Source organism: Rhinolophus sinicus, linkage group LG01 (assembly GCF_036562045.2).
Source record: "Rhinolophus sinicus isolate RSC01 linkage group LG01, ASM3656204v1, whole genome shotgun sequence".
Lineage (NCBI taxonomy): Eukaryota > Metazoa > Chordata > Mammalia > Chiroptera > Rhinolophidae > Rhinolophus > Rhinolophus sinicus.
Genome location: NC_133751.1, coordinates 149,616,249 through 149,642,081, shown reverse-complemented (window position 1 = coordinate 149,642,081; position 25,833 = coordinate 149,616,249). Strand labels below are relative to the sequence as shown.

The following is a 25,833-nucleotide window of genomic DNA, read 5'->3' as shown; positions in this document are numbered from 1 at the left end:
TATATGGAGGATTTTTCAAAAATATTTGCTTTTCTGCAAAAAAAACAACATTGTTTCTAATATCCTTAGGTATATTCCTAAGTTAGAAAAGTTGTTTGAGGCCTAACTGGCACAACATTTTTCTTCCAAACTCTAGTAGCTGAGAATCAGCTCTGAGAGGAGGGAGGCTGGGAGGGAGAAAAAGAGAAAGAGAAAAACAAACAACAGTTCAGGTTGATGACATCTCAATTTGGAAAAGTTTAGTAAAACCATTTTCTAAAGTCTCATTATCCAAGGAGAGAGGGTAGAAATGTAGTTGTGATCATTCTAATTTTATGGGAACTGTGATTAGCACAACATAAGTCAAAACTGAAAGAAATATTAAGAGTCAACTAACTCTAGGAGATCCTAGGGGACGTTAATGGAAAGGTTTGGGTTAGGGGAGGGGAATTTTGTTATTCAAGCTCTGAGATCATGAAGTTGTGTGTATGCTTTTGTCTACATTTATTTAGAGGAAAGAGTTATTATTCTCATTAGATTCTTAGGTTGATGCTTATGGCCCATGGAAACACAAAATCTTGGGTAAAACTGAAGTTAAATCAGGGAAACTGCTGTTTTATTCTGACTTTATCCAGATGTCCTCTTTGACCTTGGGCCAACTATTTCACATCTTGGCATATTTGGTTAAAGTCATAATTCTAGGTTTTTCAAAGAGAAAGATGATAAAAACATCAATGTGCCTTCAGGGTGATAAATAAAAAGCTCATAGTTAAATAGAATACAGGATATATTAAAATGCAGCTTCCAAATTTAAATCCAGCAGCTTCAAGTGACATATCTGGAGAAAGACACATGGTAGTAGATACTTGTGAGTTTCTGTATGTTAGAGACTATGTATTCTCTTAGGTGAAAGTGATACATTTAAATAAAGTCATGTTCATGTAAGTAGTTTATCAATACTTATAATTATTTGGGAGAATGTGTAAAAAATACGTAAAATAAAACCGCATTCTGCTGTTCTTATTTCAGATTTATCCAACATTTTAGTAGATAAACTAAACAGTAACTATTTAAGTTATTCAAATTAGAATACAAATATAGTAAAATATGGAGACTTAGCTCACAAGGGTGTTTTTTGGTGTTAAAAGCCATAACAGGATTACACTCCTTTACATTTTATATTTCATGCCCAAAAGTGCTAGGATTAAGCAAAATTCTCAATGTGGATTCTTTCCGCATGAACTGCAGTTAGACAGCTAAATCTGTAATGCAATATAACATGGTCATATTAACCTAGTGATGCAGAAAAGACCATCTGTACCACCTTGGATGTGACTAAACTATAGGAGCAAACTAAATGCTTTGTATGGTCATTAATTTAAGAAAGGCAGTGAATGGTTTTTAAAGTAAGAGGGCAATGTAACTGATGAAAAAAATGAATAAAAGTATGCATTGTCCTTCATTGCATTGTAGTAAGCTTGCAGAATTGATTTATAAACTGCTTTATAATCCAATTTCATATGCATTTAAAGCTAATCAAATGACTTGGATACAGCTCACTAATTTTTAACTTGGCTATTTACTAGAGTATATAAAAGTTGGTAGTAGAATTATGTAAGAATTCTTGCAAACCAGTTACTGTGATGCCCTGTTATTTAATCTTATTTACACATTGATTATTCTGATCTACATACGTTTTATTTTTCCAGATTTTAATGTTGAACACACTTGGGATTTGTCTATGCATTGTGTCATGTCTTTTACCAGAAAGATAAATTCTATTTCAATTATATTTAACACTGTTAATTTTAGTCCACAAATAAAAGCTTACAATAATAAATTACCCTGCTTAATTCTACAATTTTATGTAACAACTATTTTACATAAGATTCCCTAGATCATGAAGAGCCTGAAAACACTTCTGTGTATGCTCTAGGATCAGAATAGTAGCAATTAATAGGTGAAATTAACAATAACAGCTTTATCTGGTACATAGGGTAGGGTATGCAATTCACCATTTCCATGAGCTACTGAGTTCAACTCAATCAATCATTTTTGGTAAATACGGGTAAACACAATTTCAAGAGGCTAAGATTCTCTAATTAAATTGGACAGAACAGTTAAATATTCTAATTTTTCTACAGTAAAAATTGAAGCACGTTATCAGTTTAGAATCCGCTTGCAGAAGTTCATTTGCCATGTTCAAGCAGTCTGTCAGAGCTGGGTTTTGGAGAGCAAAACAGACAGGGAACCTTCTATGAGTCCTACAGTCCACATAGGGGAGTGAAATGTTAATAAGAACATCAACAAGTGTATAACTAGGAACCATGTTGAAAGTTATGAAGGGGATGCTTCTAATTCAGAAGGAAGAAAAAGCTTCCCAAAGAAATAACTTTGCAGCTAAAACTGAAAGGAAGAGTAACACAAGGAAGCCTTGAAAGAAGCCTCCGAAGGAATTAAAATATCTGTGAGGCTGGATCCTAGAGGGCAAGGGAGGAAAGACGAAGTTGCAGAGTGGAGAGAGTAGCTCTTCCTCCCCAAAGGAGGAAGCTATATGGGAGCAGTGAAAGATTAAACAATAGTCTACATGATCAAAAGTGAACTTTTTTTAAGATTAAAAAATATTTTTTAAAGGATGAACAATATGATGCAATGTGGAAGTGATTAGCATCCTAGTATAAGAAATTGGGTGAACCAATAGTAGCTTAGACACAAGTAAGAGCAGTGGAGATGAGAGAACAGAAAAATGATTATTATTGAGGATTACTATTAAAAAGATATTCCATAGGTGGAATCAACACAACTAGAGAATTGATCAGATATAGGGGATGGAGGTGAGAGAGAACGGTAATTAGAATGGCCCTCAGATCTCAGACTAAATGGATAGTGAAGACATTCACTGAAATAAAAGGGTCGGGGGGCTGAGCTTGGGGAGATAGATCAGGAGATTGGATTTGTTATGAAATTTTAAGGTGTCTTTAGGAATTCTAAATGAGGTTGATGAGGTTATTCTATATGCAGGTTTGGAACTAAGAGAAGAGGTCTGGGATGGAGGTACAGATTTATGAGTCATTCAATTAAAGGTAGACTTGAAAATATACGTGTCCATGAGACCATCCACTAGAAATGTATCCTAATATAAAGCGCAGGAACGTTCATGAGTTTTGAGAATGCTCTTTCATGTTTTAAGACTACCTTCAATCCATTGAGGAAAAATTCATAGTAAATATATTAAAGATAGTGGTGCCCATGAAACTTAAAGAATATAAGAAGATAGATTTTACTGTGGCCTGAAGACACCACCTGACTAACTAGAAAGACAACAAATAATTGTAAAGTTACAGGTGATGTGGATTTAGGCTGCTGTGCTGGCGATAGAAATTATAAACTCTGCATTTTCTTACAGACAATTCTCAGAAAATCTTTGAAGTGTACAAGATTGTTTGATTGCTTTCTCTTATTATTTCCTTTAGGGATATAAGTTTTACCTTATTCGTGTGTTTTTTTAAATTATTATAAAAGAATGCATGCTTATGTGACAAATAATAGAGAGACATAGAGAAGAATACAATACATTGTACTTCCCCCCTTCCAAACCCACTTACTTAGCCAATCAACATGGAAAGCTTGGAGTATGTTCCTCCACAACTTTCTCTACTGCCATAAAACTCATGTGGACAAATACAGGTTTTTAATATTTTTAATGAATCAGTATCTTCATAAACACATTAAGCTGAAACTTTCATTTTCACTTAACACTCTATTTGAATAACCTTCTAACCAAAACATATACGTATTCTTGTTTTTTTAAAGAACATCATTCTCAAAGTATAAAAATGCCATCGTTTATTCTACCATTCTTCATCTAATGGATATTCAGATTGTGTCTAGTTTTTGTACCTTGTGATATACTATAAATAGAATCGCTGAATCAAATGAAAAGTGTATTTTTTTCATGTCAATAGATATTGCAAGATGACTTTCCAAAGAATTTGCAGCAATTTGCAATCCCACCAGCAGGGTCTGAATGTTCTCCAGTGCTCCCTGCCAGCAGTAGATGTCATGCTTCATTTTGTTGTTTATTGCTAAATTGGAGCGCAGAAAATGATATACCCTTGTTTTAATTCGCATTTTTACTACCAGTGATCTTATGTGTTTATCAGCTAATATTTTAGTTTTTATTGTCTACTCTTTAATGTTTATATTTAGTGGCCCCTTTTAAGCATCATCCACTCTAAGATATATATAACATTTCATGCCACATTCTCAAATATCAGAACAACAACAACAACAATCAGGAAAAAGAAATCCCTACCTTTACCATACATCTTTTTCTGAAACCAAGAGCCTTGCAAGAATTCCAGATGGAATGAGGAATGTCTTATACACAGTTGACCCTATTGTTTCCATTTACCTTTGACTCACAATATTATCCAATAAAAACCTTGTGGCTATGTCAGGCTCACTCCTTACCCCCGCCTCATTCCCTTCCCTCTTACTTTCAATACAATAACACCCACCACCCAGACCCATACACTATAACATTTCCTGTATCTGCCCCTTTTACATACAGTGCCCCACTCTCTTTTCCTTTCTTAACTGTGCCCTACCCTTTAAATTCCCTTAAAGAATGGATGGATAGTGAATATATGTTTTTGATTTATTAAAACAACTTCATGTCATTCAAATAATGATTTCATGTCACTGGAGTATATCTAATCATCAGAAACATGGTAAATTTATTTTACTATTTTCTTACTACTTATATAATAATTCATATGGGATTCAGGGAAGTTTTTTACAATATCCCTCATTCCAACTGTAAATTAATAACTCTTTTTGCATGGTATTTACATATGGGCCAACAATGTTTGGTTGTTGGTTTGTTTTAAGGGATATATCCTTTGTCTTGTAATCATGCTAATTTGTGTCTCTACTTGTAGGGAAACTTTTTGGGTTCAAGTTTCCTGGTCTGAGAGTTCTCACTTACAGAAAGCAGTCCTTACCACAAGACGATCCTGATATGGTCATAATTGACTCATCTAAACAGAGTGACGATTCAGTAGCCATGAAGCACTTTAAGTCTCCTACAAAAGAAAGCTGCAGTCCCTCTGAAGCAGATGATACAAAAGCCTTGATACAGCCCAGCCAATGTTCTCCCTTGGTGAATATATCTGGACCTCTTGACCATTCCTCTCCCAAAAGGCAATGGGACCTACTCTACCCTGACATGCTGCAGTCAAGTTCCCAGCTGACTCATTCCAGATCAAAGGAAAGCATTTGTAGTATACGGAGGGCATCATCAGTGCATGATATAGAAGGGTTCAGTGTCCACCCCAAGAATATATTTAGAGACAGACATGCCAGTGAAGGTATGTGTGAGTTTTTTTGCTTTCTTTTTAAATATGAAAAAATAAATTAATGGGTAATGAACAGTAATTTCTATATTATTTTTAATTTCAACATTAATCCATATGCTCTCAGGGAAGAAATGTGAGTAAAAGTTACTAAAAATATGAGTTCTACATTTAGTTGTTCCTGATTTCCTCTTTGAAACCTAGTGAATAATTTGGTTTCTTCTGGCCTCTTTATCTGTGTTTCTGAAATAGTATGATAACCATTATCTGCCTACTTAATGGAGTGTTAATGAATTAATGCCTAATATAAGATTGCTTAGGTCATGGTACTGTCATCTCAAGCATAATTAATTTCGCTGCATTTATCAAACAGTCAAGCCCTGTGCAGAAACAGTGGTGTGCCATCACAGGACTATTTTATTGACTAACTCTTTCCAAATGAATTGCTGTATGAAATGTACATACTGAGTGATCAAAAACCTCTAAACTGATTAGGGGCAGGGAGGGAATAGGTAGGGGAAAGAGGAAAGTTTCAGGGAACAAAAAAAACAAGCAAACAAACAAAAACGCTGAAAGTCTTGATCTCAACCAAAACCAACTTGTAAAGCAAAGTCAGAAATCATTTCTCAATCATAATTAACACAATAATGGATAACATTTGTTAGTATTTACTATGTGAAAGAAATGTAACTGCTTGACACACATTCATTCTCATCACAACTTTATGAAGTAGGGACAATTATTAAGTCCCATTTTATAGATGAGGAAACTGATATGAGGTATAGATATGCTAAATAAATAACTGGCCCAATTTTATATAGTGACAGAGCTAACCTTCAAACCCAGGACTGCCTGTCTCCAGAGTCCACAATCTTTTGCAATGCTTTTCTTCCCTACTCCTGCTCCATAAAAACCTCACTGTAGGAGGGGTCTGTTGAGTCACTAAACTTGCCCCAGTGGGTGTGAGATTTAGCGTTCCGATTGCATAAATGCATCAGTTCCACTTTTCTGAATCCTATATATTTGGGTTTCTGAGAGATTCACTGTCCTTTCTGTGGTATTCATTCCTGCAATGGCCCATCATCCCCCAGGATGCTGCTGCTGTTACAATTTTCTTTTTAAAACATAACTGATTACAGGGCTCCTGAGTGTAGGGTACTGGGCACTTCACCAGCTAGTCACAGTGATTTTTCAACCCTGATTTCTCGTCTCTCCCTCCTCTCCTATCTACTCTTGTCTTAAACTGCATGAAGCTTATTGCCTTTTTCCAAAGATGTATCATGCATTTTTCTAGCCTCATTACTTTGTTCTGCCAGGAATATTCTTCCCAATTTTGCCCCTCCTTACATTTCTACTCATACCCATAAGAACCCATTTCCCCTTCCCAAACCAGAGAAATTAAGTGATTTTTATACCTGAGTGTGCAAAATAGTGTTTACGAATATTATAGCATTTAATACATCCTACTTTATATGTCTGTCTGTCATTCCTGTTAGATATGCAAGCAAATTATTATGTTGCCACGAGCTCCTCCAGCACAGGAGCTGTGGCATAGTTAGCTCTGCGGCCTTAGTATCCAGAACAATTACCTGTTTCATGGCTGGAACTCAATAAATGTTGGTGTAAAATCCAGAGGACAATGCTTCTGAAATATGTTCCAAATTTGCACACATCAAGAAATAATGAGTTACTAGCTCCACAACGCCCTAAAATGTAAACCAAAATCTTAGGATTGAGGCATCTGGGGAATCTTTATTTAAAGGTCACAGCAAAGTAGAGAGGGCAGAAGAGGTGAAAGAAAATGAATTGGCCCCAAAAAATTCAAAAAGAGAAAAATTAATATCACGGCAACAGAAGGAACAGTTTTCTATAAGATAGGTTTGAGAAACTCTATATGGTAAGAGAGCAATTAGCATAGCCATTTTAATCAGAAATCCAAAGAAGGTCAAAAAGAGAAAGAAAAATCAAATCGAGGATTTTCAATCTGCATAATCGTCTAAGATCCTATACCATATAGTAATGGCATGCTCAATATCTCCTCAATGAACGATAGCTCTAAATTTTTATCTGTGAGTAATGGATCTTATGGCTAAACAACAATAAATTCAGCATGGTAATTTAAATGATGGGCATATATTTTAGTTAGTTAATCCAGTTAGTGTAGTCATCTTTAGGAATTACACTGACTTTTCAGAGATTGTCCTTATTGCCTAGAACCTGAGTTACAGTATAATGACATTGAGAAACAATAACTTTGAATATTAAATGATACATAATCAATGCATTATACAGACATAGACTTAGCCTGTGATTTGACGAGGTGCTGAGTCGGTTAGATCAGATTTCACGATTTAACTTTATTGTATTCAATTTTATGTGTTCTCCATTTACTGATATAATTATGAGAAAAGATGATTTAATAATTTTGATTTCTTGGTATGAATTCTATATATGGACGTGAGGTTTTCAGATCACCTTCAGTTTTCTTCCGACACCCAAGTTATGTTATTTTTCAAAAATTTATCATTTTCTTGCAGGTGTTTCAGTTAAAGTCTGGTTATTGATTGATAAATTCAGAGGGCATTTTGTACTTCAGCTTTAGAATAATTTTAGCTACAAAATCACTGACTAGCATAGAAGAAACTATACTTCCTAAGGATATATATTTGATATAGTTTACAAACTGAGCCACTTGTGAGGGAAGATGGAAAATTTTTAAAACTGGTTTTAATTTTATAAATCCATATAACTGGTTTATAGGTTAACCCCACATGGACCAGATTTTGAATTCATCTTTTTGTCTCCTACTTCAAGAAAAAATAATGTCCTCCTATATGGGCTATCTTTACAGGCTTTAAGTAATTTGAAATATATTAATGAACAATATTTTACCTATCCTTCCATTTAATCTACTTTATCAAGTACCTTAGAACTGTACTTCTCAAACCCTTTGTGGTGAAGGACCAGAATTTTCTATCTAGCTCATCACTGACCAATACATTTGGAAACACAATCAAAATGCACTGCTAGGAAAATGAAATTTAAAAAACAGACATACAAAATATAAACACCAATTGTTTGATTATTAGGTTGAAAGATGTAACATTACACTGTCAAACTGCTACAAGACTCTAAACAACTACTCTAATTTCTGCACTTATACTGTCATGGAGGAATAACAAACAGATCTAGCTGGCACCAGCACACACACCACAAACTCCGTCTTAGAATGTCCAGGCCAGCAGTCACCATATAATGTAATTCTTGGTCAGTATTTTTTTTTTAATTTATAATTTTTAATATATAATTTCCTGTTTTGGTGAGTAAAATTAGAATTTTTAACTACTTGAAAATACTTGTCACTTTACTAATGATTTTTGGACTCCATCTTGAATGGTGATAATTAATTCAGTGTAATCGAGTTCTCTTCCACTATCCCTATTTGCTTTTTATCGTCCCTCAAAGACTGTAGTGTTGTCATCTAAAGTCACAGTTTCAGTTGTGTATCTCTGTCCAAGGCAATGTCTACGCTAGCAATTCAATATGCCACACTATTGAAATTGCTTTAATTGTAAGCTTTGAAACAGTTATGATATACCAGATTTTAAATATGCACAGTATTAGAAGAGATGTCAACAAATGTTGAACAGATTTTTCAAATCTTGGATATATTTGAATGGTTTTGACATGACTTCACTTAAAAGCTTGTTTGTTTCAAAACTAGAAATACATATTTTGTTAGTAGCAAGTATGTAACAGAGAGCCAGATTACTAATCTCAAAATAAATCTGAAAACACTCTGTTTTGAGATTTGAAAACAGCCCATTTTAATATAAATAAATTTCCTAAATATTATAGGTATTGAACTGTGCATGCATTGTAACAGCATAAATTTTAAAATCTTATATTACCTTTAAATAGTCAAATGTTTCACTGATCTCTTACAATTATTTTTGCCTAAGAATGACTCTTTGAGTACAATTTGGTATTTTCAAAATATACATTGAAGAACATTTATGGGAGGGGCAATTAATAAATTTTTGATTAATAATGCAATTTGGTTTATAAGGTAAAGCATTGCCTTAGAAATGTTTTTTCTTTTTAACATATTAGATGAAATTATACTAAAAACATCACTCAATATGCAAAATGTTGTGTCGTCTTTCTTTGGAAGTGATGGTTGAAGCAACTCTAAATTTGGCTTCTGAAAAGTTTGAAACTTTTTATCACAACTGCAGGCTGTTGGGGATGTCTTTCTCCAGACTGTCATAATTATAAAATATGTATCTTGAAATCCATTTAAATTAAGTGAGATAAATGTTTCCCATATTTGAACATGAATGCTTATGATAGCAGATATATTTTAGCATATGCATTTTACTTGGTTGAATAGTACAAAATGTTATCAATTTCAAATTTTCAATCATTACATCCTGTTTTCTCTGATTGTTTTTACAGAGTAATTCGCTGTATATAATATAATTTTAGTCTTCTTTTTACATTTCTTTCTTTTTTCATCTTTATGTGCTCAAAACAGACAATGGTCGCAATGTCAAAGGTAACGTACAAACTCAAATTTCATCATCTGATGCTCAAAGTGCCCCTTTACTTGGCATGTTAACTTGCCTGCTGTATGCCCTGTTCAATGCCACATCATGCTGTCCTTAACTAGTCCAGGTGCCTGGTGGAGACATCATGGCTTGCCTTTGTTGGAGACATTTTTACTTTCTCGGTCGTGTCACCAGAATGATTATGAACTTTTTCCTGCAAGTATTAGCCTAGGTTGACAATGAATACTTCCTAAATATTTAAATAATTTGGAAAGATACAAATATCAAGCTAAATATATTCCAGTGTGAAAGAGGCATATAAGCCTATTTCAGCCAAAACTATTATTTGTGAGTACAAGATTAAATAAAATAAGGAAATTGCTACCTGACAGCATCACTTCACTTGTTCCTCTTTTGTTTCCTTAAAACTAGTTTCACGTTCCTGGATGGCAGGGGGTATGGTTTTAAGCTTACTGTAGTAGTAAACTGTACATGCATGATAGTCATTTTCTATTTTTCTATATTACATTCCAATCATTTTTAATCATGTCCTATATTAGTCTGAAATCACTGGCATGACCTACAGCTACTGTAGGGTATTGTTTAACAGGGTAATACCTCTAAATAAGTCTGGATTTGGCTAAAAATTTGAAATTCACTTCAGTTTTTCTACTATGTCGTAGTAGATACAAGGAATCACAGAATATAATAATTATATGTTTTCATCAAATGGAAAACTTTTGGGGCTTAGTCTTTTAACATAGGCCATGCATGCTGCTGTGGGTATGCATATGGTGACAAGGACTCATCTTGTGCATGTGTGTTGCATGAACACGTCTCCACCAGTAACCATCATTACTTAGAATTCACTGTTGTGGCCTCTTTCCTATGTCACTGCTACTCCAATCACTGTGAAGTTTTGTATATTGATTTCTCAATTACTTCTCTAATTACTTCAGAGTTGGTGACAATTATGAATTAATAGCACTAGAATGTAAAGATGTTTTCTGTGAGCAGCCCAGTGTAATTTGAAACTAAGGGAAATTGTGGCAACTTCTTCCCATCCCAATTTTATTTCGTAAGCACTTCCAAAAGGGTCTATGCAAGGTGACCTCCAATAATGGGATGGGATTTCATGTCCATGATTATTTTATCCTTGGCCTGTCCCCTGAGATTTCTAAAAGGAAGCAAATTAGTATCAGCTGTGGGTGGTGATTTGAGTTGATGTAATTCAGAACATAACATAAAGAAACAGAATACAGACAGCTCTCACCAAGCTGCCTCTGTGAAATATGACTGGCTTTAGCATTTAACAATTAGCAATAGATTATTAGACATCAAATTTCCGGCAATCTTTTAAATGAGGTGAGAAATGAATCTAATTTTTCTCAATGAGTAGAAAATTAAGCTTGCTTATCTTCCAAACCAGTAGTTCACATAGTTGCCATTCAAACTAGAATAATTTTATTTTTTCTCATAGACTAAGCCATTTATACTCTAACCCCTTTTCCTCAACCTCCATGTTTAAATAGCAATAGTCTTTGAACAAAAATGAATAATAAAACTCATAATTTGGAAATTGGAAACTCTAAACCATTGTAGAAAGTTTTCACATACTAATATTTTATGAAGTTAAACTCCCAAATTGAATAAAACTTGTCCAAATTTAATAAAAATTCCACGTGCCTGTGCCCTACAAGGTCTTTATTATTTGTTCAGGCTCTGGTTTTGAAAACTATTAAAAAATATTTAAGTGTCTGTCTCCTTAAGATTTTCACAGAACAATTAATATACTAATTAGATACAGGACAATACATTAACTGTGCTTTAAAAAAAAATTTTGGCTTTATTTCTAAACCACATTTACATTAAAAATTTGAAAAATAAAAGACAAATTTCTACACACTTTGTATATAAATGCATAGTTTTTTGTTTGTTTTGTTTTGTTTTCAATTTCTAACTCAATCAAACATTTTTTCTTTACCAAAATAAAATAAATAATTTAGGAAAGCTTTCGGAAGGTTTTCAAGATCATCTGCATTATTCCCCTCAGGCAAGGATGTTGTCTAAATCCCTTGCACTGTTTGTAGAGGCATCTTTATCTCTAGTGGAGCCCTTCTTTTAACTTTCTTGGGAAATGTGTTTTACTGCCTGTTACACAAAGAGCTAACCTAAATCCTTCTTGCTGAAAGGTAGTTTACTCCCCTTCATCTATCCTGAGATGGGCAGAGATACTAGCTTAGGCTATGTCTAATCTTGATATAACATCACAATGTAAAAACAGCAAATTGATACTCACTCTTTTCTTCTAAACAGGATAATTTCCATTTAAGCTTCTTCCTCGGGATCCATTTTGTTTCCCTTTAATAAATTCCCATAGCATTCTGACTCTTTAAAATAAGACTTCAGAGATCAAAAGGTACAACCCATTATCAAAGAGTGAAAAAGGTAATTTGAATAAATTGCGTATGCTGTGTATTTGTGTGTATATCATATTTTTTTAACAATTTCACCAATATGTGAGAGGTAAACCTAATCCTACCTCAATCACTCATAAATTGATTTTCACCTCAAACTTAGTAGTTTTTCTATTCTGTGGTCCAAGTCATTAATAAAAATTAATCCCTTATCCTACTTAATAAATTAGTCATCACTGTAATTTTACCCCTCTCTTGCTTTTACCTCCTCATTATCCCAAGTAACCCTGCATCCTACTGACAATGGTATGTTCAGTTTCTAACTTGTCTAAGAACCTGAGATATGAGTCAGAAACAAAACTACTCTCAAGATTTATTACAGCTATTACCTTCTCTCTAGCTGCTAAAGTGTCAGACTCACAAAGGAAATCGATTGGTTTGACACAACTGTTTCTCAGAAGCTACATTGGCCATGACTGAGTGTTTGTGATTTTATAAGAATTTACAAATTGATTTTCAATGGTGACAATTTTTTCTGTAAATTATATGTCATGCCCTGAACAGACAATATGGATATTGACTACAAATAATTTGACAATTACTTCTCATCTTTCTAGTGTTAAAATAAGCCCGTATTGACAGTGTTCTTCTATGAAATCCAATTACTAAACAAAACACTTGCATTTTCTTTAATGTTAAGTCACTTCAGTGATTTAGGTTTTATTAAACTTTAGCAGAATAAACTCAGGGCCCTAAGAAATATTGTATAAATACCTGATGATTTGAAAACAACCTTAATATGCTTAATATGCTTTATTTCCGTCTCTCTTGTCCCTTTTGGCCCTCGAGAACAATGGTCTTTAAAAAAAAAGTAGTAGTATTTTAAAAAATATATTATCAGATGTTCGTTAGCTATATTTCCAGCACCATCTGAAAGAGAATATATTCTCCTTTAGTATCTTGAAACTCATGGTAAATTTACATGTAAATTATAAAAATTTTAAATATCTTTAATATAAAATTCTTCCCAGTTGTTGCTTTAGCCTCTAGCTTGATCTCTAAATGAAGGGTATTTCTTTGTAGCTGGAACCCGGCCTACTTTATATTTAATCGGACACTTGTGATGTATTACAGCTTTATACAGCTGTTGGTTTAGTTTTTTTGGTCACCTGTTTTCCATCTCCTCCTATTACATTGGAAAATTTAATCTGGTCATCCATTTTGCAAATGTTTTTCCAAAGAACATCAAGTCCTCCAATATACTTCTGAGGTTTACTTTCTTTTCTATTGAATCTAATATTTCCCTTTATTTCTGCCCATTTATTTTCTTTAAATTGATTTAACTTTGTTTTTCAGGTTATTCTCCTTTCTTTCATTAGAATCCTAAATCCCATCTGTTCATGACCACTCTCAGGGAGGCTGCCTTTCACCTTTAAATCCTCAACCAAGGCCTCTCTGAATATAGACCTGGGAGGTAGGAAAACCTGTATTCTGATTTCTAGTCCTTGAATCTTATTCCCTTTTGAACTCATATTCTGTCTGCTTCAGTTTGCAATTGGTAAAATAAGGATATTGCTAATACCCATCTTGATTATAGTGCTGGAAATTTTTTTCACTAGCATTTTGATAGGTTTTAGAAGAATCTAAGCCAACACTGATCATCTTGCGGACTCTTAACAGACTTTTGCATATAAACATCTTCAAAATCAATGGAAAAGAGCATAATGATCTTTGTTATACAGGATAAAATAGATTGTAAACATCTTATCTAAAGAGCATGCATGAATTATTTTAAGTAATATTTTAAGTTCTTCTGAATTCTTAAAATATATAGATTCAAAAGAAAACCTAGATTAAATCTCCAACACTAGCAGCTTAAAAAAAAAGAATAGAATATGAGTTTAGAAATGCTTTCCACCAGTGAGAGAAGCTAAAATGTAGACTGTGATGAAGTATATTCTGAGACCAAACCTGAGTAAAACATGTACTGACCGATGGTTTCTCAATGCTATCAGACTTAATGTCCCCTTGTTTCAACAAAGATTTTGTTATATTCATTTTATTATCCTGAAACTAAATTCAGAGATAATTTAACTTACTTCTAAAATAGGAACATGATTTCTTAACTATAATATAAAAGAGAGATAAAAGGAAAACCGTTTATAAACACGATATTTCTCTCAATATGTTGATCTTCAAATGTGACTATACTAGAAGACATAATGCAATAATTAGACATAAGAAAAAAATTGGCTTTAAGTGCATCGAAGACATGATTAAACAGTTCACATAAGTACTGAATAAAATGACAGAGCTGAATAAAATGAAGGAGTCTGGGTAGATAACAAAATAAAAACCACTATTGGAATAAATAGTAACATATTGGACTTATTTATATATGAATTTTAAAAATAGCTGAAACGAAAATGGAATTATGAATAATATACCAAGATAAAGTGGGGAGAGAATGAGGAAGCATAATATTCTCACAAATGAGCTGGCCCTTGCTTTAAATGATTCCTATGTGATAACATGCAATAGTAATGAATTGCACGGAAGAAAGAAATCCAAGTAAATGTTAGGACATATATTCATCCCCAACACTTAAAAAAGACCTTGCAGGCCATATGCTTTCCTAAACAATGGGAACTAGAAGATGGATTTAAATGAATGTCCATCAAGATATTCTGGAGAAGTAGCAGATCTCTAGGGAGTTATTAGGGTGCTATTGGAAATGAACAGGCAACCCCAAGACAAATCATTTCAAATGTTTAATTTTTACCACATAGATTTCATTGCATCACACATCACTTTACATATATAGGAGAACAATAATATGAAATAATGATTTGTAGTGTGACTCGTATAATTCTCTGCAAATTTAATAATATTCAGTTGTAACATTTAAAAAAAAAGTTTCAAATCTCTTCATTTATACATTTGCACATGACCACTACAAACACAGATTATACCTCAAGTCTGAAATTTTGTATTGGCAACAAATTCCAAAAGGAGTGTAGCTCCAGGTAATAGGATATTCCAAAATGTTCAGCATTTTGGAAAATCATGGTAAAGTTCTGAATAAAACAGTGTAAAAACTTGCCCTCTACATTGTAGTTGTAGCTCTGGAATGCTCAATGTGTATTAAAATCATCCTCAAAGTACACTGTACTCTTTACGTGTGAACCAGTTAGGTTTGAGGCTCAGATCATTATAAACAGATCATTATAAACATGAATGCCCATTGGGACATACAGAACAATTTTTCAAGATGAGACTATAGCCACCTCCCATCGTTTTGACAAATAAAAATTCCCCACAAATGCCTCTCGGGTGAAGTACCATCATAGTGAGACCACTTGCTTATCAGTGCAGACAATCCAATGGAGTTTATTGGAACTGGTCACAAGGATAATCAAAGTATATTTCAAAGTTCCTTTCTGCCTTAACATCATAGATGATCCATGTTTTTACCCAGTTTTTAAAATAATTTTTGTAGGCAATCTGCTGTAGAAATCCAACATACAGAAGGATGATAGAGACATAGTATTGAAAAAATGGGCTAACGGGTTTTAAATGCAATTTAATTTTATACCTAAGCTCAACCTTCTATAATCTCTTATCAGTATGGCTGTAAGCAGTCAAATTACCTAAGTGAAAATATGACATTAGAGTTGGGAAAAAGACAATATCAAGAAATCCGAAGTCCTAAAATATTTTGAAATTTTAAATATTGAGTTATAGGCCTGGGATGTAGCCGTAGAATGATAGAAAAAAAGGAAACACTATTGAGGATACTTTCCAATAATAAATTAGCGGTGTGAGGTGGGGACTTCTACAAAGACCTGGAGAGTGGGGTCAGAGTCTGAGCTGAAGGCTAGATTAATGTGGTGCCACTTTTGGCTCTTCTGTCCTTGTCATGTAAATAGAAAAGGGTGAGAATCTATATGCAAATGAGAACATACTGGGCAATAAAGAGAGCTCATTGACAGTTATTACCTAGGTGGACTTGACCATCATCATGGATAAAACTCAGGGACTAAATAGAAATCCACCTCAAGGAACACAATATTTGCTACATAGATAAAAATTATCTTAAAATCACTTTAAACTTTTATAATAATCAAATATAAACATTTTAAACAAATACAGTGTGATTTTTCTCCAATGTAACTAGGAAGTAAGCGATGGGTAATTTTTTCTTAGCATTATATTTGATCTGAATAGATTGATTATTGTGGTCCAAAATATACAATCTATAAATCTAATTTCAACTCTCTATACTTCACTTGGTATATAAAGTACACTTTTTATTCCTAAACTGCATTAGTTACATTCTGAACAAGGAAAAAAGAAAAGGCAAAATGTGTTGATTAGCAAGTTCATTCACACAGTTTGTATGTTTTAAGGACTCTCTGAGGCAGAAAGATAATGGCTGCATAATACTTGTGGGCTCAGGATTTTTCTAAAACTCTTCCTGATGCCAATTTTTAAGAACTACATAATGGTAAAAGTAACATTAGCCATTACACAAGAAACTCAGGTGCATTTTCTGACTCTCCATAAGCACCAGACAATAGGTGTAGCAAAAGATGTAGCTGGTTACTGTACTCTTTCTTAATAAGTGGGGGTTGGGGTTGCAGGGGGGGAGTCCTGGCACCTTGCCAAATTATCTGCAGGAAAGGAATGTCAGATGTGACCAGGGTCTGATAAAGGGTACAAACTTCCAGCCATAAGATGAATAAGTTCTGAGGGTCTAATGAACAACATGGTCAAAAAAAGGAAAAATAAGGAAATACCAACCCCAGATATGTCCTATTTCCTAGCTATGGTCACTTCAATTGTAAATTATGTTTGCCAAAGCATTCCACTGATATGTTTTGTTTTGTTTTTCCCCTCAAAAAATGGTCAGTCAAATCTAAATGAAAGAAAAAGAAGCCAAAGATTTTAAAATCTCACAGAGGATCCTAGAGTTTTCAATCGAGTCTACAAAAAAATAAATAAATAAATAAAAGATTTGCCCTTCTCAGTCTTATCTGAAATTCCTCCATCTGGGCTTAACTCTCCTGGAAGCTCTGCAAAACATTTCGTAGAGGTAATAGAAACATATGAAGAACCCATCTGGCTTGTCAATTTTCATGTCACAGAGAGGAGAATAATAGAAATTGGAACAGGGTAGATAGCAGGGTCAGAAATTTGATGGCCAACATGGGTTTAACCATAGGCAAGTCCTTCCTTGAATAATCCCTGGATTATAAAACTAAATTCTTTGGAAACTTTTAAAGTAGAGTTTGGCCAATAATAGAGGGTGGAGATTTTTCTTTTATTCCAGAGATTTGAAAAATGTGCAATAATAGCTAAAGCCGCCATCTACTCTCTGGATACTCACGTGCCATTCCATGTGGCCGACGGTGACCCTAAACCCTGACTCCAGGTGTCAGCTAGCCGAATGTAGTCACACCTGAATCAGGGTCACATTGGTCATGGATCTCTAGCAGGTCATTCAGGACTATCTCTTTCTCCTTCTATTTCTCCTGATACTGCTTTTACAAATACTTTCCAATTTTTTTAGGGCCTTTTAATCATATCAAGTCAAGCCTTCTGGGATCCACATCGGATTCAAACCTCAACAAATACAGCACCATCAACAAGATTCCACAGCTCACTCTGAATTTTTCAGATGTCAAAACTGAAAAAAAGAATACCTCCCCTCCGTCTTCTGATAAAACCATTATTGCACCCAAGGTTAAAGATCGAACACACAATGTGACAGAGAAAGTTACCCAGGTAGGACACGATTTTATTATCAATTTCAACTGTTTGTGAGGTTCTATTCTGCAGCATAACACGCATTCTTTTTCCTATGAATGACTCCCAAGGGAGGTAAGCCATTTATTTGCACTCCAATATATCTGGAGATATTGGGTGACTCTCACAAATAAATAAAACAACTATAGATTGTGATCTTGTCTATTATAAGACTAAGCAAAAATGGGCTTGGTATCGTTGTTCTCTTTGTTGCAGAGATGGTTAACCTGCTATTCATCATGTTTGAACATTTATGGTTTTGTTGCCAACTCTTGCATTATTAAAGTGTGCTTTTTTTATTATAATGGATGTGTCTATTGAAGCTTTAGGTGACTAATTGGTATTTACTCTGAACTGCAGCCTCCTTTGTTGCACTTACTCTACTAAGTAGAGTCAGATAAGTCAGCTGACTTGGGGAAAAGAACTGTCTGAGATTATGAAAAGTCAGAGTAAAACAATATGTTTCTCAGTAACAATATTTTATTGTTTTCAAATAAATATTGTATGTTGAACAGGATAAAAAGGTACTGCCTAGCAGAAGACATGCTTTAAAGAATAGAGAAAAATGATTTGTACTTATTGTATCAAAATACCAACCTAAGCAATACCTAGCTTTTGCTTACAATGCACTTACATTGTTGGGAATTCATGACTCTAAAATTTGTATCAAGTAAACAGGGTTTGTTTCTTTTGCTTTTTTTTTTACAAATTACTTAGTAAATTTGCTTACCAAATCTTTTCATACACTGTTACAATACAAAGATCATCTTGACCCCAATCTCTATCCCAAGCATTGAAGATGTTGCATTAATAAGATTTTTCTGTAATTATAATCACTAAGAACAATGCTTTAGTAGCTTGTAAATAGCCTCTTCTGTGTGGGTTGATAGCTATGGAAAGACCACAAGTCAGCAGTAAATAGACCTGAGCACTCTCTATTTACTTGAAATGGGAAATTATACATGCCATACGCTAATGTAAATTTTGATGTTTATGTAGTAATGAATCTTTCTACCCTTGGCATTTTGTTCTTAACTTAGTAAACTGGGCTTAGCAGTGATCAACGAATTGTCTACTGTATTAGCACCATTTTGGTGGCTTTGAATTTTACTTGTAATTGTTTTTACCTTAAAAATTCTAATACTTGCAGACAGTAACCATAATATGGGTATATAGAAATTAAGAGATCTTAGAAATTGCACAGAAGACTGATTGCAGATATTAGGGTTGGGGCCCTGGCAGTTGCATAAGTGAGTAAAGGAGGCAGGGCGACACAGCAGGATGGGGTTGGAGTGCAGGCAACTGCAGAGTGCAGACCCCTCTGTAGATGGTGGCCACTGAGCTCTAACCAATTCTGGTCATGCAGGAATGCTTGACCAATGGTTCCAAATCTCCCAATTTTAAAAAGAAGCTGGAAATTCAGAATTCATTATAAATTCTTAATTTCTAAATGTCGGCAAACTAATTCAAAAATGCTGTTTTGTTTGTTTGGCCAAACAAAACATACCTGAAGGCCTATGGGCAGCCAAGTGTGATCTTTGCATAGCTGTCATGCGCTTGGTACACCATAGGGCCCACCGTGTCCTGCCATGTTCAACAGGCCCACTGTGCCAGAGATGGGGACACACATGGGGATCAGAAGTGGCACCTACGTGCTCCGTCTTTCTGAGCCTGGTGAGAGGGAAACATTTATTCAAATAACCACAATGAAATCATGTTAATAAAGAATACAGGAACACAGGTTAGGGGAAAAGTAATTATACTTTAATGGGAGAATTTTCAGAGGGAAAAAAGAGAGGATGGGACATTTAAACTGGATCTAGAAGGTTACTCATTCAATTGGGTAGTAAATGATGTTTAAGAACATAACTGGTTGTCACATACACTTGTGTTTTAATTCTGGATAAGTCATTCACTGTGTTCCTTAGAGACAAATACCATTTATTGTGTGACATTGAGGCAAGTTTTAGGGATGACAAAAGTTATTTCTCAGTGTTGATATAAAACATAAATAGAATGCTGTATGGAAAGTGTTCATAACAGTGTTAACTAAGTACATAGCAACTAATGTCAGCCATTATTCTGTTTATTAATGTTCCTGTATGACCACCCTCTGCCCTCCTCATCCATCTCTACAGGATCCTTTTGTCCTTACATCACCAGGGCCTTATAGGACACCTGGCAGAGTGTTCATGAAATATTTATGGAGGGAAGGAAGGAAGGAAGGAAGGAAGGAAGGAAGGAAGGAAGGAAGGAAGGAAGGAAGGAAGGAAGGAAGGAAAAGAAGAGAGGGAAGGAGGAAGAGAGGGAGGGAGGGAGGAAGGAAGAGGGAAAGAGAAGTTGGCCAAGTGGACAAGGGAACGGGTGAGAACCCCAAACAGGAGAAAAAAGAACAAATTTGGAGAGGCACAAAAGTCCATGTTTCTTATCAGAGCAAATGGTTTCCTGGCCAGAGAGAGGCTAGGCTGGGCAGGGGCTTATTTCAGGTGGGGGAGCTGCTGAAAGTTTCCCGTCTAGATGGTTCTTCTCTACTTTTTTTCATGTAAGTGCCTTGGGGGTCTGAGTAAAATGCAATAGCTGTCATCAAAAGTATTATTTTAGAGTCTCATGCTTTCTCTTTAAATCCCTATAACTTTTATATTTAGCTCCATAATATTATGGAACTAATATTTAAAATAGTAAATATTTTAACGTTTTAAAAATTGTTCTAAACTACTTACCACTGAGGGAATCTGTGTCCCACAAAAAGGCCCCATACTTTTCCTACAGCTTCTCATACTTCACCCAAATCATGAAATACCCCTCCCCACAGTCTCCAGAGTACCTCCGTTGGATAAATGTGGTGCAGGCAAAAAAAAACTTTTTAAGATATTAGAAGATTAGAATTGACTCTGTTTTATAAAGGACCACTTTCCTTTCTTGTTCTCTCTCTCTCTCTCTCTCTCTCTCTCTCTCTCTCTCTCTCAATGTGAAAAATACAGTGATCAGCAGGAGATTATGGAGACAGATAGAACACCGAAATGTCTGGCTATGGTTCTGCCCAGAAATGATGAGGGACTGGAAAAAGGATGAGACAGGAAACTAGAAAGAAGAGGATCAGTAGGAATACTCTATCCTCTTTTTAGTGCCTCCTTTAGCTTTTCGTAACAAGCCTTCCAGTTGTCCACATGTCACACTAAAAAAGGTAGAGATCAAATATTGAGAAATTTCTCCTGCAGACATAGCCTCTGGAAATTGTGTTTAAGCACTTGAAAGCAGGGTGATCCTGTAACTATTTTCTCATTTAGTGTTTGTGAAGTTTCCTGATAATGGCTGTCTCTGGAATTACCATATTCACAACATATAACATCACTTGTCCCCTAGTCACTGGAAAAACGTAGTAGTAACCCAGAGACTTTATCACTACCTTTGTTAGACTGACATGGAAATACTCCGTGTCTGGATATTCACAACGTATTTGCTGTAGGCAGTCAGCCATATTTTCTTTATCTGATGTTCTTATTTATTTTATTCCCTTAACACATTTGTGGTAATCCTTTCTTCAAAAGATATCAGGGTTTTGTTGACAGATCATCCCACAGAGAGTTTTAACTGTAATTCTGAGCACAAACAATAGAGCAGACATAAATTTAAAAAAAGAAAGCATAAATGAAAGGAACAATTGATCTCTGATCACATTATGCTCTCTCCCATACGCAGTTTATTGTGCATTGGCTAATTACTAATTCGTCAATTAGTTATTTGCCTCCCTAGCTAGACTAAGCTTCTTCAGAGTATGAACCATGTTGTCATTCATTCATTCATGCATTCATCTATCCGTTTATTCACTCAACAAGCATTTATTGAGAGCTAGCATGTGCAGTACTAGGTTTGGGGAATTCATGCTAACAGGCAAATTCTCTGCCTTCAAGAAGTGAGGGAGACCGACATGGGCATTACAGTGCAGCGTGAAGTATTTCACTACAGGTACACTCAGAGTGCAGAAGGTGCTGGGAGAGGAAACATTGCCTATATTGGGAGCTTAGGGTAGTGGTTGGGAAATATAAACACTTAGATGAGTTTTGAAGCTTGGGAAGTTTCCAAGGTTAGGAATTAGTATCTGGAGTGGGGCACACTTGGGGAACTATGGGTATGAATGAATGAGTGAAGCATGAAGTATTTGATTTGTATCACTAGTGCATAGCATAACACACAACACATAAGAAGAATCCTAAAAGATCCAGAAATGGACCACTGAAGGTACTGGAGAGAATTAAACAAGAGTAAATCTGTGGGTCAAAAATCCCTAAAGCAAATGCATGACTTCTAAATTCTCCCTTTGGTCTAGATTCCGATTCTTTCTGTTGTTTTAGGTCCAAAAACCCCTTTTATTGGCTGCTCTTGCAGGCCAGATTTCTGGAATGCATCAGCTCTTTATGTCATAGTCTATCTGACTCTCTCTATTTATTAGAAAAAATAGAAAATAACTCTCAGAGGGTATGGATTTATTTATTTATTTATTTATTTATTTATTTATTTATCAATCTTAACTACAATCCAGCTAGTATAGACTGATGTCTAGTAAGGTCTACCTCAGGGAGGCAAGACCTTGGTTGGCCAATTTCTGCCAAATTCAGTGCAGTGGTGAAGAGAAAACAATGAATTAGAGGGAAAGTTGGGTGGAGAACAAAAGATCTGCTTTTATTATGCAGTTGTGCTTCTCCGTTGAGAATCAAATTCTTGGCTATGTCAGCCAGACTTGTGCTCTTTTGTATGATTTCATCATTCCTGAGGCTAGTTCTAGTTCCAGTTCAAATGTTATGCTAATTTTCAGAATAAAATGTATCATTTTGTTGTCATGTTCTGCTTTAACAAGTTTAGTATTAGATCACTCTCCCTAGATACATATGAGTATCAAAAACACTTTATAAGACGTGGTTTCCAAAGCTCTGTTGGCCAGTCATGTGAGACTGTATCGGTCAATGCTATAACAGAATGAAACAGAAGCCCAGCTGGAACCACCTTAAGCAAAAAATGAAAGGAAGAGGAGCAGCCTATTGGCTCACAGAACCTACAAGTAAAAGGGCAGATCTGCCTTGGGGCATGGCTTCATTCTTTGTTTGAACAGCTGATGACATTCTTTCCCCGTGAGCCGTGCTTTCTTCTGTATTGACTTCACTCCGCTCCCCACCTGATGAAAGGCAGGACAACAGACTCTCCTGTCTCACAGAACACTCACACTTGGTGATCGGATAAGAACCGCCTTCTCTCCTCTAGTGTCCATATCATTCCCGAGAAAGTGGGCTCCGATTGGCCAACCTCAGTCCTGTGCTCATCCTCATGACGGAAGATGTGTAGCCCCCTGACTGATGACCACACTAGAAAAACTCAGTGGGGGAGGACAGTCTCTAAGGAAGAACAGACAACTGTGCTCCATTGCAAAAATGAAGATAGGAATTCAGTCTCTCTCTCTCTCTCTCTCTCTCTCTCTCTCTCTCTCTCTCTCTCTCTCTCTCTCTCACACACACACACACACACACACACACAGTGAGTACACATTCATGCTAAAAGGTAAATTATCTGCCTTCAAAAGGTGAGAGGATGGACAAGTACAGTACGTAGGCGTTATAGTGCAGCGTGAAGTGCTGGGGAGGTACTAGGGACCAGAAGTATAAAACCCAGTATCAGCAATCAAGGTGTTATAAACTACTGGGAGAAACACAATACAGCAATACATAATAACAGCATTTACAACTGTTTATGTAATAAATGCTACAAGATCATATTATGAAAAACTAAATGCAGTTTGATTTTTTTTTTGACTCAATACTTGTCAAATTATGACCAAATAGCTTTATAACTTATTACTGAAGAGGAATGCCTTCTGATTTTAACAGAAACCCATATCAGCTTCATGAGAAAATAAGATTTTTGAAGCAGCTAAGTGAACAGGAGATTTCAATGTGGAAAAGAGAGGAGGAGAAAGAGATTTGCCACTAGTCCACAAGTATACTTTCCTATAACTTCACTAAGGAAAGTACTCAAGAAAATTAGTTTTGACAGTCATCACAGAGATTTAGGTCACAAGAACAAAATTTATAAATATTTAAAATGCCATATAATCTTGAACTCTACATAGAACTTTAAAGCCAAAATAGATTCCCATTGTTTTGGATTCATTTAAGTATATTACTGTCATGAAAATAGAATTATGATAGATTTAATAATAGCTGACATTGACTGAGCATTTCTAAGTGCCAGGCTCTATGCTAAGTGGTTTAATGGATTATTGATTTTAATCCACATAACAGTCCTGAGTTGGTGTTAATGTTATTGTCTTCATTTTATAGAAGAGAGATCAAGCTTAGAAAGAGATGAAGCTACTTGCCCAGGTCATATATAGTAAATGGTGAAATAGCCTTCAAACTGAGGTTACCTGACTCCAAATGTAAAGTTCGTAATCTTTAAAGTACAGTCTCTCTTTGATTCAGTTCCGTTTCCTTATCTGTCCTCTCAGAAATTAGCATAGCATTTGTACATTCCTGTAACATTTGGCTGTATGACAAAATGTCATACTCTGAAAGCTTAGTAGTAACTAATTAGAAAAGTAAGTCTACAGAAATAGAAAGAGAATGTTATAGATTTTCCCTAAAACTCCTCTAACTCCAAAAAGCTGAATAAAACCGAAAGAGAATGTAATCAATTTTCTCAAAAACTCCTCAAACTGCAAAAAGCTGAATAAAACCATGCTTAACAGGGGAGCTTCATTTCAGCATTAGCTCTTGTTTAAGGTTATATCTTTTTTTTTTTTTTTTAATGCCGATTTTAGATTAGGATGGAAGGATTTTGCTTTTTGTTGGTGGCATGCCACAGTTGCAAGAAAAGCAAAAGAACGTTGATTACTGACATAAAGAAGAGCTTAAAGATTATAGCCTATTACTTTCCACTGAACTTTGTCCATTGTAAATATACTCGTTATCTCTTCATATAATTCAATAACTCTCAATTTATACTTACTTTTGAGAGAACTCCAAGATAATATTTATAGTTCAGTACTTCTTTAGAAATGGCGATTGATTTAGAATAGAGAGACATTGATTTCATTTTATTATCTAATATTTAAAATTATGAATGTGTGCAATTTTTGTATGTTATACCTTAATAAAGCTAAAAAAATATTTATCATCTCAGGCTTAATGCTACAATATTTCTAAGGCATTCCGTATTTCCCCCCAAATTGAATAAACTTCATCCTAAATTCCCTTCAATGATAGTATTAAAAAAAAAAAAAAAAAAGTCTTCCAGATACAACTACAGATTCAAAGTGGTTTAATTTAATAGAGTGATACTTTTCAACAATATCATTGTAATTCTGACTCCAATTCTGACACCAGATAGATGGCCTACAACTCAACACAATTCTGACATTATCTACCTGGAGATAGCATCAGATGTCACAGGTTAAGGTTTCAGTCCCACAAGACTGCCCCCCACTTCAGACACCCATTGCGAGTCCAGATTTTTCTGTGCTTCTGACTGAATGGTTGTAAATTAGAGTTTCCCATTACCCCTCCTTCAGTTCAATTATTTTGCTAGAGGAACTCACAGAACTCAGGAAACCCATTTATTAACTAGATTGTCTATTTATTACAAAGGATATTAAAGGATACAGATCAATAGTCAAATGAAGAGATACGAAGGAAGAGATCCTGAACAAAGAAGCTTCTGTCTCCAGGGAGTTTG

General features: G+C 34.9%; 1 protein-coding gene across 7 annotated transcripts in view; it reads left to right on the top strand.

Moving 5' to 3' along the window:
• The window catches only part of KCNH7 (potassium voltage-gated channel subfamily H member 7), a 438,379-nt gene that overhangs the window by 302,769 nt on the left and 109,777 nt on the right, over positions 1-25,833 (top strand). For 3 of the 7 annotated variants that reach the window (XM_074337138.1, XM_074337144.1, XM_019727305.2), the window contains exons 4-7: positions 4,923-5,351; positions 9,874-9,894; positions 10,319-10,342; positions 17,876-18,090. In XM_074337138.1, coding sequence (XP_074193239.1) covers positions 4,923-5,351; positions 9,874-9,894; positions 10,319-10,342; positions 17,876-18,090 — 689 coding nt within the window. The remainder of the gene's footprint in view (positions 1-4,922; positions 5,352-9,873; positions 9,895-10,318; positions 10,343-17,875; positions 18,091-25,833) is intronic. The other 4 variants (XM_019727307.2, XM_019727306.2, XM_074337141.1 and 1 more) reach the window with 3 other exon arrangements.